The following is a 13,921-nucleotide window of genomic DNA, read 5'->3' on the forward strand; positions in this document are numbered from 1 at the left end:
TGGTGATAAAATTACTCTCTTCTTTTGTTTATTCTCGGCTACGTCAATGTAGGAAAGCTCTCAGTCGATGGAAAAAAGATAATTCAGAAAATTCTCAAGTTAGGATCATTAAGCTTCAAGAAGAACTTGAACAAGAACAATCCTCCTTTAATCCCTCAACTCTTAGACTGGCTTGTCTCAAGAAAGATCTTCTGATGGCATATAGAGATGAGGAAAATTTTTAGAACAAAAAAAGTAAAGATGATTGGATTATCTTTGGTGATGGAAATACTAAATTTTCCCATGCGGCAGTTAAGATATCAAGATCAAAGAATGAGATTGTCAAACTTATTGACAAAGAGGGTAATGCTCAAAGATCTGAAGCTTCTAAAGGTCAAGTAGCCATCCAATATTTTAAAGACCTTTTTAAATCTTCAAACTCTGAAGATTATAGGTTCCTCTTGACAGATCTTCCACCAAGAGTCTCTGGAAGAATGAACCATTACCTTAAGCTGTTTTTTCAATAAAACCGGATAGTGCCCCTGGAGTGGATGGGATGTCAGTTTTTTTCTTTCAATCATATTGGAAAATTGTAGGTGATCAACTTACAAAGGAAATTCTCTCTTTTTTTGAAACTGGTATCATGCCTTCTGAATGGAACTATACTCAGATTTGTCTTATACCTAAGAAGACCAACGCTACACTAATGTCTGATCTTCATCCTATTAGTCTCTATTCGGTTATGTACAAGACAATATCCAAGATCCTCGATTTTAGACTCAAGGTTTGCCTTTCTGACATAGTCTCTCTAACTCAATCAGCGTTTGTATCAGACAGACTCATATCTTATAACATTATAATGGCGCATGAAGCGATTCATAGTCTTTGTACTCATGATTTTATATCCAAAAACTTCATGGTAGCCAAGACAAATATGTCCAAGGCTTCTGATAGAGTTGAATGGAACTATTTGGAAGCTCTATTATTTTCTCTTGGTTTTGATGGCAAATGGATATCCTGGATAATGGCTTGTGCCACTACTGTTAGGTATTCGATCCTTCTCAACGACCAATCATTTGGCTTCATCTCTCCAGAATATGGTATGAGACAAGGAGATCTAATCTCTCCGTTTTTGTTTGTCCTCTGCACTGAAGGTCTTACTCACTTGCTTAATCAAGCCTCAGATAATGGATCTTTGAAAGGTATTCAATTCTCCATTGATGGACCAGCGATTCATCACTTGTTTTTTGCGGACGATAGTCTGTTTCTCTTCAAAGCAGAGTTGTCTCAATGCCTAGTCTTTCAAGAGATATTCAACAAGTACGAAGAAGCCACATGTCAGGTAATAAATCTTGCAAAATCTTCTCTCACGTTTGGGAAGAATATTTAGCCGAGTTTGAAAGAGCAGATTCAAACTACATTAGGAATTTTCTCAGAAGGTGGAGCTGAAACTTATTTGGGCCTTCCTGAATGTTTTAGTGGTTCCAAGGTTGAGCTTCTTAACTATATTCAAGACAAGTTGAAGGGTGGAATGTCTGGTTGATATAGTAAATTTCTTTCTCAAGCAGGGAAGAAAATTATTTTGAAGTTTGTAGCTCTTGCAATGCCAATTCATGCTATGAGTTGTTTCAGACTTCCAAAGACAACTTGTAAGAACTTAACATCAGCCATGGCTACTTTTTGGTGGTGTTCTCATGAAGATAAAGGAAAAATACACTGGCTTAGTTGGGATAAGCTCTGTGTTCCTAAAGATCGTGGAAGTATGGGTTTTAAAGATATAAATTTTTTTAATCAAGCTCTTCTGGCGAAGCAAGCTTGGAGGATCCTTTCAGCTCATTCTTCGCTTCTCAGCAGATTTTTAAAAAGTAGATTTTTCTCAGAGAAGGATTTCTTAACTGCTCCTTTAGGATCTAGACCTTCTTTTGCTTGGAGAAGTATCTTATTTGGCAGAGATCTTTTAGTTAAAGGCCTCAGACACATGGTTGGAGATGGCAAATCTCTTTCTGTTTGGTCGTCCCCTTGGTTAGTGGATGGTGATAGGATGCGTATTCCACTTACGAAGAACTCTCTTATTGATTTAAACCTTCGAGTACGTGACCTTCTCTTGGATAATTCTCATCACTGGAACTTCAGCCTGTGAAATGATCTTTTTTACCCTCAAGACATAGAGATCATACTCAAAATCAAGCATGCTATCTCTTCTCCAGACTTCTTCATTTGGAACCACACTCGCTCAGGGCAGTATATGGTAAGATCAGGTTATTGGCTTGCTGAAAAAGAAGCCAATAAAGATGCTTTCGTAACAGGAAGTATGTTACCTTCCGTAAATGGTATTAAGGATTGTATATGGTCTCTTAATACTGCTCCAAAAATTAAAATATTTCTTTGGAAAGTTATCAGTGGAGCCTTGCCAGTTGCGGACAATCTTACGGATCGTGGTATGAAGATTGATACTCGATGTCAAATATGTGGTTTGGAGGGTGAATCCTTAAATCATGTCATATTCTCTTGCACCGTTGCGAGACAAACTTAGGCAAACAGTTGTTTCCCACATCCACCAGGTGGCTTTGATTCTTCCTCAGTTTATTCCAACATGTTCTATGTTTTAATGACAAGGAACAATCTCCTCATCCCTGAACACATTAGAAGAAGTGGCCCTTGGATCATATGATCAATTTGGAAGAACCAAAATTCATTTCTATTTGAAGGAAAGATTCCCTTAGGATCCTCGTTTACTAAGGCTATTTTTGAAGAAGTGGATCATTGGTTCTTCATCAAGAATACTGATCTTCAAGCAAAAGCCATTGACCTTTCAAGAAAAAAAAAATAATCTTTGGTTGGAAACCTCCTCCAAAATCTTGGCTAAAATGTGATATAGCCTCTGCTTGGGACAAAGATAATTTTCAGAGTGGAGCCTCTTGGATTCTCAGAAATAATGATGGAAAAGTTGTTATGAATGGTAGGAGATCTTTTGTTGGAATCAATAGCAAGATTGAAGCATCTTTTGAAAGCTGGAGTTGGGCTTTAGAGAGCATGAAGAATCTCCATTTTAATGCTATCATATTTGCTAGTAATGACCATGATCTTATTGGTGCAATCTCCAAACCATCAGCTTGGCCTTCCCTGAAGTTCTACTCCTCCCATTTGTTAGCTGACTGCAAGATATCGTGGACTGGAAAGTTCAATTTCATTCTCATCAACATATCATTGGTGCAAAACTTATAGCTAGAAGTACGATTAAGAAGAAACTTTTTCAATCTTATATTGCTGTTGGTTCTCCATCTTGGCTTAGTCACCTTTTTGTTTAAGCTTTGATTGATGATGTTCCTCTGTTTCTAGTGAAAGTAGCCTTCTAATCACTTTATATTTATTGAGTAATAGTGTTTAAAAATAAATGCTAGCCTACAATTTATAAATTCAACGATTTCACTTAGAAAAAACCAATAATATTATATAAAAACAACTGAAAATATGCATTGACCATCGCACTTTTGTATTTTGGATCTCTCCAACATTATGTAGACAAAAAAAACAAGTTCTCTCCTGCATTGTACCATTCTGAAAATATTTTTCCATACTTACTTTAAACTTGCTATTTTAGCTAATGAGCTTCTCCACTCATTTTCTGTATGATAAAACTGTAAGCGTGCCATTCAAAGCTAACTAGGTGATAACCCGCGCCTTGCGCGGGATGATATTATTATTTTTGGTATTTATAAGATAAAAAGACATAAAGTCTGTTACATGTGGACATTGGTTTGATTGTATGTTGGATTTTAGTGTATTTTACTCTGTTGAAATATAAGAACCATTCGAAAGTCTTATTTATTTTGGTTTGGAGAATTCACAAAAGTGCTGGAGGTTAACGATGAAGAATATTGTAGAAGAAGTCTTATAAATAAAAAGCTCAATTTTATTAAGACGCATAAAGATAAAACTGATAATACAATTTAAATCTCTTGCAATAAACTAAGTTTTTGAAATATATGCAAATGCCCTAGTCATAATTAACTCAATCACGCATATTATCAAAATAGGCAGTCGTCATATAGTAAACTTGAAATAACCGAACTGAAGCGTGGTTTATCTTCGTTGATTTCAATAGACGTTCCAACTCGGAACCGACCGGTTCGATTCGGTAAACCCACAATCAGAAGTTCCAACTTGGAACTAATAACAGTCGTGTATGAATATAACTTTTTTTTTTGGTTTTTACGTGTCTCTCTTAGCTGTTCATCTACAACAAACTGCACAATATAAGAAAAAAAGAGACTCTTCTAGTTTAGCTTGAAAGCTGTGTGTTTATCCTATAAATTTCGTACCCATTATCAACTCTGTAGCAGAATCTCCATGATCTCATAAGACTTTGACCCTTTTTGCCTTCGCATGCACCGCTTCCATTAATTTGTACGTGATAATAAAGAATAAACAGTATGCTTAAAAGAACATATGGTAGGTAAGAGTGTGCTGGCCAGCTATTCAAACATAAAATTATTATCATTGGCAATGTAAAAATGTTATCATTTGTGTTCGTGAGCTTGACGAAAGAAAGGGGAGAAGAGTTCGTGAGCTGCAGTAGTCTGTAATAAGATAATTCTAAGCTTGACGAAATAATGGGAGAAGAGTTCTCTTTTTGACAATTATAATCAACAGCTACGCACAAAGATGCCAAAGAAGTCGCCTCACAAAGCCGATCTAATGAACATAAACTTACAAGTTCTCTTCTCCTCTTCAAGACTTCAACAATGGACTAACAGATGCGTTGGATTTCTCACAGGTTCGGTCGAGAAATATAGTTCTTTTCATCTCAGTTTGCGTGACGCTTGTCCACGACTAAAGTCCCCTTCTCAAGAACCTCGCCGAGAATAACCTAGATGGATCGTCGTATAGACCATGCGAAGAAGGAAGAGAAGACTTCTATGTTCAGTAAACTAACATATGTGTTGGATTTCTCTATTTTGTCTTAAAACACAATTCTTTTCATCTCAGTTTGCAATTTATAATCCTTTTTGTCTATAAAAACTGTCATAACCCTGATGTCTCATGAGATATGTTGAAACCTTGAAGATGTGAAGAAGATTACAAACTGTTTAGAAAGTGTTTCGATCTTCAGACTAGTTTATAATCAAAAGTTCGTTAAAAAGGTCACAAAAAAAAAACGTTAAAATGCTCCAAAAGATGAAAAATAAAGAAACAAATATGTGAGAGTGTCCCTCTAAATGACACATGTCAATATTGGTGTGAACGCTTTAATTACAATGTTTCTCTTTTAATATATAAAGTATTGACCAAGTTAACCATGTCCGACTTCATTGAGTCTTTCATAATTTTCTGCCAAGTAATTCCTAAAAAACTGTCATTTACTAATTTTAGTTTTGCGGCCACATGTGAATTCCAGACAATTATTTTATATTTAGCCAATTTTTTTTCTTATCTGCGACTTTAGCTCTTGCTCCTTTAGTACACAATTACCCTAACAATTCAATTTTTTTTCCAAGCTTTTACTCGATAATGACTTGACTGATGTTTCAACTAATTATAAACACAGTGCTGGCTCAAATCACTAATAACAGTTAAAACTTAAAACTTCAAGTACTAATTACAATATACATACATATATTAAGAAAATCCAACTGGTAAACTCTAATTAACGAATCTTTGAAAGGATGTTCTAGTTGACAAATGATTTAACCATTTCAGTTTTTAACTTCAAATTTGAGTATTTGCTAAATAACCTTCTTTTTTCTTTTTGGTTATTTGACAAATAAGTTTTATATAATATATACTCGCTCCGTTTCATAATAGATGATGTTTTAGAAAATTTTTGTTGTTTCAAAATAGATGATGTTTTGATATTTTTATGTTATTTTTAAATTAATTGAAAACTGTGTAACCAATTAGATGTTGTAGTCATTTTTTTAATTGGGTGAATGATTTTTAAAAATTTTTAAAACTATTTTTTAGAAAAAAAGTACTAAAGAATAACATATGTACTGTCAGAGAGAGAGAGTATAGTATTATATTGACAAAAATAAGAATATAAAAATATATTCGAAACAGAAGAAAAAAAAGAAGAAAAGAGAGGTCGCTGAAGTAGGGTTAACACATCCTTGTCCAATGGTGTCTCTTTCGTCAACACCTGTCGGCCTTCTCACTTAAACACGCTCTCTACTCTCTTCTCACACCTCTCTCTCCCTCTCTCACCATTTAATCAATTCTCTCCATCAACACAACACACAAAGCCAACTCCACAACAGGACAAGCGAATCCAATCCAAAACAATCAATACTCTCTTTCAATTTTCTTATGATATTTTAATTTCTTCTCCTCTGTTCCTGTGAATTCAACAAAAGTAGAAAGAAAGAAAAAAAAAAGAAACCTTTCCTCTCACCTGCAACTATAAACGGTTACTTTCCTTTTATAAAAGCGGTGACTTCAAATCTGGACCCAGAGATTGGTAGATGGAGTTTGAATCGTTTCTAGTGTCCTTAGGGACGTCAGCAGTCATCTTCGTCGTGCTCATGCTCCTCTTCACCTGGCTCTCTCGTAGACCCGGAAACGTTTCTGTTTATTACCCGAACCGGATCCTGAAAGGAATGGATCCATGGGAAGGCAGCTCCTTGACCCGAAACCCATTTGCTTGGATCCGCGAAGCTTTCACTTCCACCGAACAAGACGTCGTCAAGCTGTCCGGCGTCGATACTGCCGTCTACTTCGTCTTCTTGAGCACTGGTTCGCCTCTTCTGATCTGGGTTTCTAATTTTACCTTATAAAGTTTCCATCTTTGGAGACAATTGGGGGAAAAAAAAGTTTGATTTTTGTTTGTATATTGTTGGCTCTGTTTTACTTTGTCCATATCTGCTTAAAATAAAGTACCTTTTGAGTTTTGGTCTTTAAAAGATCCTTTACTTGTAGACATTTGGGATTGAAATTAGAACCCAGTAGACACAAGTTTATATATCTATATATATAGCCTGAGTGAGATCCTGGTGAAGACACAAGTTTCTTTGTTCTGAATGTGTTCTTCTTCAGTGTCTTAATCGTCGCTCTAAATAAGATTGACATGAGTGTTCCTGATGGGTTGGCTTTTTTTTTTGAAACAGTTCTTGGGATATTTGCTTTGTCGGCTCTTCTTCTCTTACCGACTCTACTCCCTATATCCGCTACTGACAACAGCTTAAAGAACTCTAGGAGCGCCACTGACACCACTAGCAACGGAACCTTTAGCCAACTTGATAACCTCTCAATGGCTAACATCACTGTAAGTAGTAAACACACAAAACACAATACATTCATTGATTTCTTTTATTATTACTGAACAAAATGTTATCCTTTATGTTTAACAGAAAAAGAGTTCAAGGCTGTGGGCGTTCCTAGGAGCGGTTTACTGGGTATCTCTAGTCACATATTTCATGCTATGGAAAGCCTACAAGCACGTCGCTGCATTGAGAGCTGAAGCTCTGATGTCTAGCGAAGAAGTATTACCAGAGCAATACGCCATTCTCGTTAGGGACATACCTTCCCCACCTAACGGAGAGACGCAGAAAGAGTTCGTCGACTCTTACTTCAGAGAAATCTACCCGGAGACGTTCTACAGATCCCTTGTCGTAACAGAAAACAGCAAGGTAGTCTATCTATCTACCTGCTTTGTTCTGCCCTCTCAATCTTTCTTACCCGTTGGCTCATGCAGTCATTTTTAAACCGGACCCAATGGTTGAACCAGGTTCGACTTTGGATCTAATTATTTGGTCGACCATGAACCACTCACATAACCCCCACTCACATAGCCGGATTGAATTTCAAAGTTATTGAACTCAATAAAAACCGTTAAAAATATCAAAAATCCATAAACCAACCATATAAACAAAAAAACCTAATTTATACTCCTTTTGTTTCCGAAAAAAGAATTTTATAGAGTATTCACGCATATTAAGAATTAATAAATGTTTACAATGAAATTTATTATTAATTTTACTATACATTTTCTAATAAATATCAACTAATAGTATTTAACCAATTCAAATATTTTCAATTAATGTTTCTTAAAAGTATACAACTTTTCAACATTAACTACTAAAAGTACCTTAAACTTTTAGAAAATCTAACATTTTGGAACAAAAAATAAATCTAGAAAATCCTACTTTCGGGAACGGAATGAGTATTTATTATGTTTTATATTTGGTATTGATTATGTTAGTTATGTATCATATTTACTAATACTACTGTTAAATTTATATATTAAAAATATATTGAACCAGGTTTAACCCGGTTATATTGAACCGTGACCCAAACAGTTATCCGGTTCAGCTTCTAGTTCGGTTTTTTAAAACATTGGGCTCATGTTTTGTAGATTAATAAGATATGGGAAGACTTGGAAGGCTACAAGAAGAAGCTCGCGCGCGCAGAAGCTGTCTTCGCAGCCACCAGTAACCGGCCAACGAACAAAACCGGCTTGCTCGGGCTAGTCGGAGAGCGAGTAGACAGCATTGACTATTACACAAAGCTGATCAACGAGTCGGTAACCAAACTAGAAGCAGAGCAGAGAAAGGTTCTCGCCGAGAAGCAGCAAACCGCAGCGGTTGTGTTCTTCACGGACCGAGTCACTGCCGCTTTAGCCGCTCAGTCACTACACTGCCAGATGGTTGATAAATGGACGGTGACCGAAGCTCCCGAGCCTCGCCAGCTCATCTGGGAGAATCTCAAGATCAAGTTCTTCAGTAGAATAGTCAGACAGTACTTGATCTACTTCCTCGTCGCGATAACCATATTGTTCTACATGATCCCTATAGCGTTTGTATCTGCGATCACCACTCTTGGGAATCTCCAGAAGGCTCTTCCGTTCATTAAACCGATCGTGGAGATTGCTTTTATAAGAACCATCTTGCAGTCTTACCTTCCTCAGATTGCGCTCATCGTCTTCTTGGCTATGCTTCCTAAGTTCCTCATGTTCTTATCCAAGTCTGAGGGGATTCCTTCGCAGAGCCATGCTATTAGAGCTGCCTCGGGAAAGTACTTTTACTTCTCGGTGTTGAATGTCTTCATCGGTGTGACACTTGCAGGGTCTTTGTTTGATAACTTGAAGGCTCTTGAGAAGAAACCAAACTCTATTATCACCGTTTTGGCTACTAGTCTCCCTAAGAACGCTACTTTCTTCTTGACATACGTGGCGCTCAAGTGAGTTTCCCTTCCTTCCTTTCTCTTGACTTATATAAACATTTTGTTTCTCTAACTCTTCTTTGTAACTTTCAGGTTCTTTGTTGGTTATGGTCTTGAGCTTTCTAGGATCATACCGTTGATAATATTCCATTTGAAAAAGAAGTATCTATGCAAAACTGAAGCAGAGGTCAAAGAAGCTTGGTATCCAGGAGACTTGAGCTACGCAACTAGGGTTCCCAGCGACATGCTCATCCTCACTATCACCTTCTGCTACTCCGTAATCGCTCCTCTAATCCTCGTCTTCGGTGTTATCTACTTTGGTTTAGGTTGGCTCATCCTGAGGAACCAGGTCAGACTCTCTCTCCGTAGTTATGATTCTTAGGTTTAAGGATCTTGATCTTGATCTGGCTTTTAACGGTTTATGACAGGCGCTGAAAGTGTATGTTCCATCGTACGAGAGCTACGGGAGGATGTGGCCGCATATCCACACCCGCATTCTAGCGGCGTTGTTTCTGTTTCAACTGGTTATGTTTGGTTACTTGGGAATCAAGCTATTCGTTTGGACGATTCTCTTGGTTCCTCTCATATTCATCTCTCTCATCTTCGGTTACGTGTGCCGTCAGAAATTCTACAAAGGGTTCGAACATACGGCTCTAGAGGTGGCTTGCCGTGAGCTGAAGCAGAGACCGGACCTCGAGGAGGTTTTCAGAGCGTACATTCCGCATAGCTTGAGCACTCACAAAGGAGATGATCACCAGTTTAAAGGCGCTATGTCTCGTTACCAAGACTATGCTGCAATATCAGCCGCTTAAGATTTGGATCCTGTCCCACAAATTTGTTTTGTTTTGTTTTTTTTTTTTTTTTTCTAGAAGCTTTTTTATTATTGTGTGTGACTCTAGGGTTTGTTTAGGATTCGTTTGTATGTGTTGTGTTTGGTTGTTGTAACTCGTAACCATGTAAGCTACCCTATTAATTATCAACTTATCAGTGTTCGTCAATATGTTAAATGTTTTCATGTGTTTGATGCCTGTAACGAGGACGAGGATCCAAGAAAAATGCAACTTTTTTTTTTTTACTCAAAACCATATGTCTTTGCATTTCAACACTGAAAAAACTTAAGAAACAGAAAAAGAATGAAGAAACATCTCTTAAGCAATATCAGAACATGTGTTACAAAAAAAAAAAAAAAAAAAAAAAAATTTGTTTATTTTTTAGTTTTTTTTTTAAGAGTAAATGAAAAAAAAAAAAAAAAAAAAAGCAATATCAGAACACATGAGTTCTAACCACAGTTGTTCTGTTTTGGTTCTGTTCTCTCGGTTAGTTTTGTTGATCCTTGAATCAGTTGCTGCCGCTCTTTGTCCAAGCAAACTGTGAAGGTCTATTATATCCTTTAAAAATGACGTACCAATGGGACTCAAGTGGGAAGCCCAACAAATACCCAAAAAGTATTAAATGGGCCACAAATGAAGCCTAAACAAGAAAAGGTTCAGAAACAAAATCTGCGGTGTGACAAGACACATCAGCCTTATCCAGAGTTAAGATGCTGCGCCAATAGCTACTCGACGCGTCGGCAAAGAGTAGCCAAAACCGAATCCATTTCTGTGATAGCCAAAGCCACAAGATGATCCTTGGCTAAATTTTAAATACAAAAAAGAAGAAAGAGCTGCGAAAATCAAATCAGAAACAGATTGCACTGGAAATTAAAAGTTTATCTTTCACGTAAGACTCGAAGAAAATGGCAAGCACTCTGATGAATACACTGCCTCAGTTCAATGGTCTTCGAGCCAGCAAGATCTCTGCAGCTCAAGGCCTGGTTTGTAATTTATATTTTTCTTGTCTTTTGAAATGTGATTTGATCTTTTTCTATACACTTACGAAACTTACAAACATTAAAAATATATAGAAATTTTAGGGGTTCAATTTTGTCCTTGATTTTTATGTGTTTAATTGATCATATTTGACAAGAGACTTTGTAATATAGTATGAAGTTGTTATTACATTACAACGATAATTTTAGTTTAAAATTCCCAAGTTTTAGTTAATGTTATATTTTTAAAATGCTATCAGGCAACTGTTGTGCCCATGAGACGCAAGGGAAATGGAGCTTTGGGTGCAAAATGTGACTTCATTGGTTCATCGACAAATCTGGTAACTAAAACAAATATGAAACAAACGTTATTTAAGTATAAGCAATAATAGATTATACTCTCTAATTAGATAATGGTAACGTCGACGACTCTGATGCTGTTCGCTGGGAGATTCGGACTAGCACCATCAGCCAATAGGAAGGCGACAGCTGGACTTAAGCTAGAGGCACGTGACTCTGGTCTACAAACGGGTGACCCAGCCGGGTTCACTCTCGCCGACACTTTGGCTTGTGGTACCGTTGGTCACATCATCGGCGTCGGAGTTGTCCTTGGTCTCAAAAACATTGGTGCTATTTAAACATGTTCATTTGTATTCGTCGACTTGTAGATTTTTAAAACAAAATTCTCAAGAACCTGAGGGGAGATCTAGTCAATGTTTATAATGTTTGTATCGCATTGTATTCCTCTTTAAAACCATTAGAACGACCGCATCTTCAAGTATATGAACCGAAAGCATTGTTCCCTTGATAGAAAACACCACTAGGTTTTAGAAGTTCCACGTAAGCTTACATTAAAATTATGGATACTCTGTCCAAAGAGGATTTAAGTTTGCTTCTAATCTCACCAAGAACCTGAGCAATTCTATTTCCTCTGGAAAAAAAAGTTTAATTGGTCTCAAGTTATATCGAAGATCAAAACAGTTACTAATAACATCAACTGATTGGCCAGGTCTGGCAAAATTGAAGTGAACCTTATGTAGACCCAGGCCTTCTACATCAATGTTGTAGGAGATCTTTAACAAAGTTCATGTTGCAATCGCTCCTCTATTAAGATTTGTTAGGCAAATGTTGAGAGAGATGACTAGAAGCGACTTCCACAAACATTTCCAACAGCTGTTCCCCAAAATAAGCTTTTACAGGCAACTCTATTGAGGATCATCTTTAATCCATCATCCATGCATATTCAAAAAAGCAAAGCTAACATTTGTCCTAGGCAGATAGATAAGTAGCATTTTCGTTCATAGACCAGCATGTTTTTTCATTTATGTTATACGAAACTGATCAAGCCAATTACAAAAGAATCAAACATGTGGCCAGCTTCAAAACATTTTTTATAATTGAAACAAAAGGAATTATTTCTTTAGTCGGCCAACAACATCTTGGTTACTGAAGCTTAATGTAACTCGAATTCAGTGCTATCATACTTCTCACCAGAAACCCCATTTAATTTATCGCACAGATCTTTGAGCGTATTAAAGCTTATGCAGTAGTACTTGGATGATGATGCATTGGGCGGCTCATCGAATTAGACATGAACTATACGGGTAAAAGTGATATAGCAAGAGAGAATAACACACAGAGTTGAAAGCGAATCTCCTTTGTAAAGTCTTTTCTTATAATTGTGCGAATCTTATTATATCTCTTAAGGCGAATCTTGTTTTGTAGGCTTATATCTAGAACAAATACAAATACGAAAAATAAAATTTGGAATTGTAGCTGAATGGTTGAGCAATATGAGATATGCATGGGTATAATAAATAAGTAGAACAAACAATTGTTCCTTGGGAAAAAGACTTCTGCGTGTATTCGACCCATGTAATGAGAGAATCGATCGTATCAACGAGAGTACTATTTCATAGTATCATTTTCTTTAGTTTATTTAGTTACAAATTAAAGTGCATGTGCAGACATCTGGATTCAAACTCGGATCTAGCGTTGAGGCGTTTCTAAGATCTAAACGAGGAATCAAAACTTTTGGCCAGTAAGTAATAATATTTGTAACTGATCCGATTACAACCGAATACATAACTGAAATTTGAACCTAGAAAATAAGTCAACTATCAAAACGTATGAAAAACAAAATTTCCCTGAGCAGAGAGCATTAAAATAAAACACAGGAATTGCCAAAAAGAAAAAGCGTAGAAGTTAACAATGTTACTTGTGTCATAACATTGTAGTTCAGTTACAAAAAAAAAAAAAAAAAAAAAAAAAAAAAAAAACATTGTAGTTTATCGGATCCTTCCGTCATCTTCTTAATGAAGGGTTTGAAACTGAAACCGCATAACAGGTAAAGTATCCGCATTAGTACGTTACATGGAAGCTGATATTATTTTGCCATAATTTGATTTTTTTTTATAGATTATTTTGGTATTTCTTTCCATATTTAAAATGAAAATATCCCAACATGATCATCCACCACGGTAGCTCAGGCTCTGAATGGTAACAACGATCTATAGCGGTGCAGGACAAGCAGATTAAATATTACGGTGCAGTTTAACTGTGATTTGCATAAGAGAAACGCGCACTGCGGGATAACTGCAGTTCGTTTAAAATAAGTAGTTCAAAAAAATATGAATGATGACATATGTAATGAATAGTGTAACTAAGGAAAACATATAATATATTTATATTTTACAAACTAAAAAGAGAAATTTACCAAACATGATTCAAAACTTGATTTTGATTGCAAAAATATACCCAAACTTGAATCAAATGCAAAAGTAACCCAAAAGCCTTGTGAAATTACAGTCAACCCCTTGTGACCAAACAAAAAAAAAAGAACTCAATTTTAAGAATATAGCCCCACTAACTCTTCTGAGTCGTTTGAGATTTTGTTAAGTCTTCTGGACGACGTCCACAGAAGTCGTCTGGTATAGTTGATCTTAAAAATCATTTATAAATTTTGTAAAAAATATTTTG

General features: G+C 36.3%; 2 protein-coding genes across 2 annotated transcripts; both read left to right on the top strand.

Annotated features, from left to right (window-relative positions):
• The first annotated feature begins 6,169 nt into the window (after positions 1–6,169).
• On the top strand, positions 6,170–10,144 carry LOC106335004 (CSC1-like protein ERD4). Its single transcript, XM_013773418.1, has 6 exons — positions 6,170–6,711; positions 7,083–7,240; positions 7,326–7,604; positions 8,330–9,153; positions 9,229–9,484; positions 9,564–10,144. The coding sequence occupies exons 1-6, from the start codon at positions 6,441–6,443 to the stop codon at positions 9,945–9,947; spliced, it is 2,172 nt and encodes a 723-aa protein (XP_013628872.1). The 5' UTR covers positions 6,170–6,440; the 3' UTR covers positions 9,948–10,144.
• A 555-nt stretch (positions 10,145–10,699) lies between these two features.
• On the top strand, positions 10,700–11,723 carry LOC106328978 (photosystem I reaction center subunit psaK, chloroplastic-like). The gene is made up of 3 exons (XM_013767532.1): positions 10,700–10,948; positions 11,203–11,283; positions 11,353–11,723. The coding sequence occupies exons 1-3, from the start codon at positions 10,871–10,873 to the stop codon at positions 11,578–11,580; spliced, it is 387 nt and encodes a 128-aa protein (XP_013622986.1). The 5' UTR covers positions 10,700–10,870; the 3' UTR covers positions 11,581–11,723.
• Positions 11,724–13,921: the final 2,198 nt, after the last annotated feature.

Source organism: Brassica oleracea, chromosome C3 (assembly GCF_000695525.1).
Source record: "Brassica oleracea var. oleracea cultivar TO1000 chromosome C3, BOL, whole genome shotgun sequence".
NCBI lineage: Eukaryota > Viridiplantae > Streptophyta > Magnoliopsida > Brassicales > Brassicaceae > Brassica > Brassica oleracea.

Bases quoted from the DNA above. Each gene is read 5' to 3' on its own strand.
- LOC106335004 (XM_013773418.1), top strand. From the start codon at position 6,441: ATGGAGTTTGAATCGTTTCTAGTGTCCTTAGGGACGTCAGCAGTCATC. The intron at 7,241-7,325 runs GTAAGTAGTAAA...TATGTTTAACAG, and splicing joins TCTCAATGGCTAACATCACT to AAAAAGAGTTCAAGGCTGTG. The intron at 9,154-9,228 runs GTGAGTTTCCCT...TGTAACTTTCAG, and splicing joins TTGACATACGTGGCGCTCAA to GTTCTTTGTTGGTTATGGTC.
- LOC106328978 (XM_013767532.1), top strand. From the start codon at position 10,871: ATGGCAAGCACTCTGATGAATACACTGCCTCAGTTCAATGGTCTTCGA. The intron at 10,949-11,202 runs GTTTGTAATTTA...AAATGCTATCAG, and splicing joins TCTCTGCAGCTCAAGGCCTG to GCAACTGTTGTGCCCATGAG. The intron at 11,284-11,352 runs GTAACTAAAACA...CTCTCTAATTAG, and splicing joins TTGGTTCATCGACAAATCTG to ATAATGGTAACGTCGACGAC.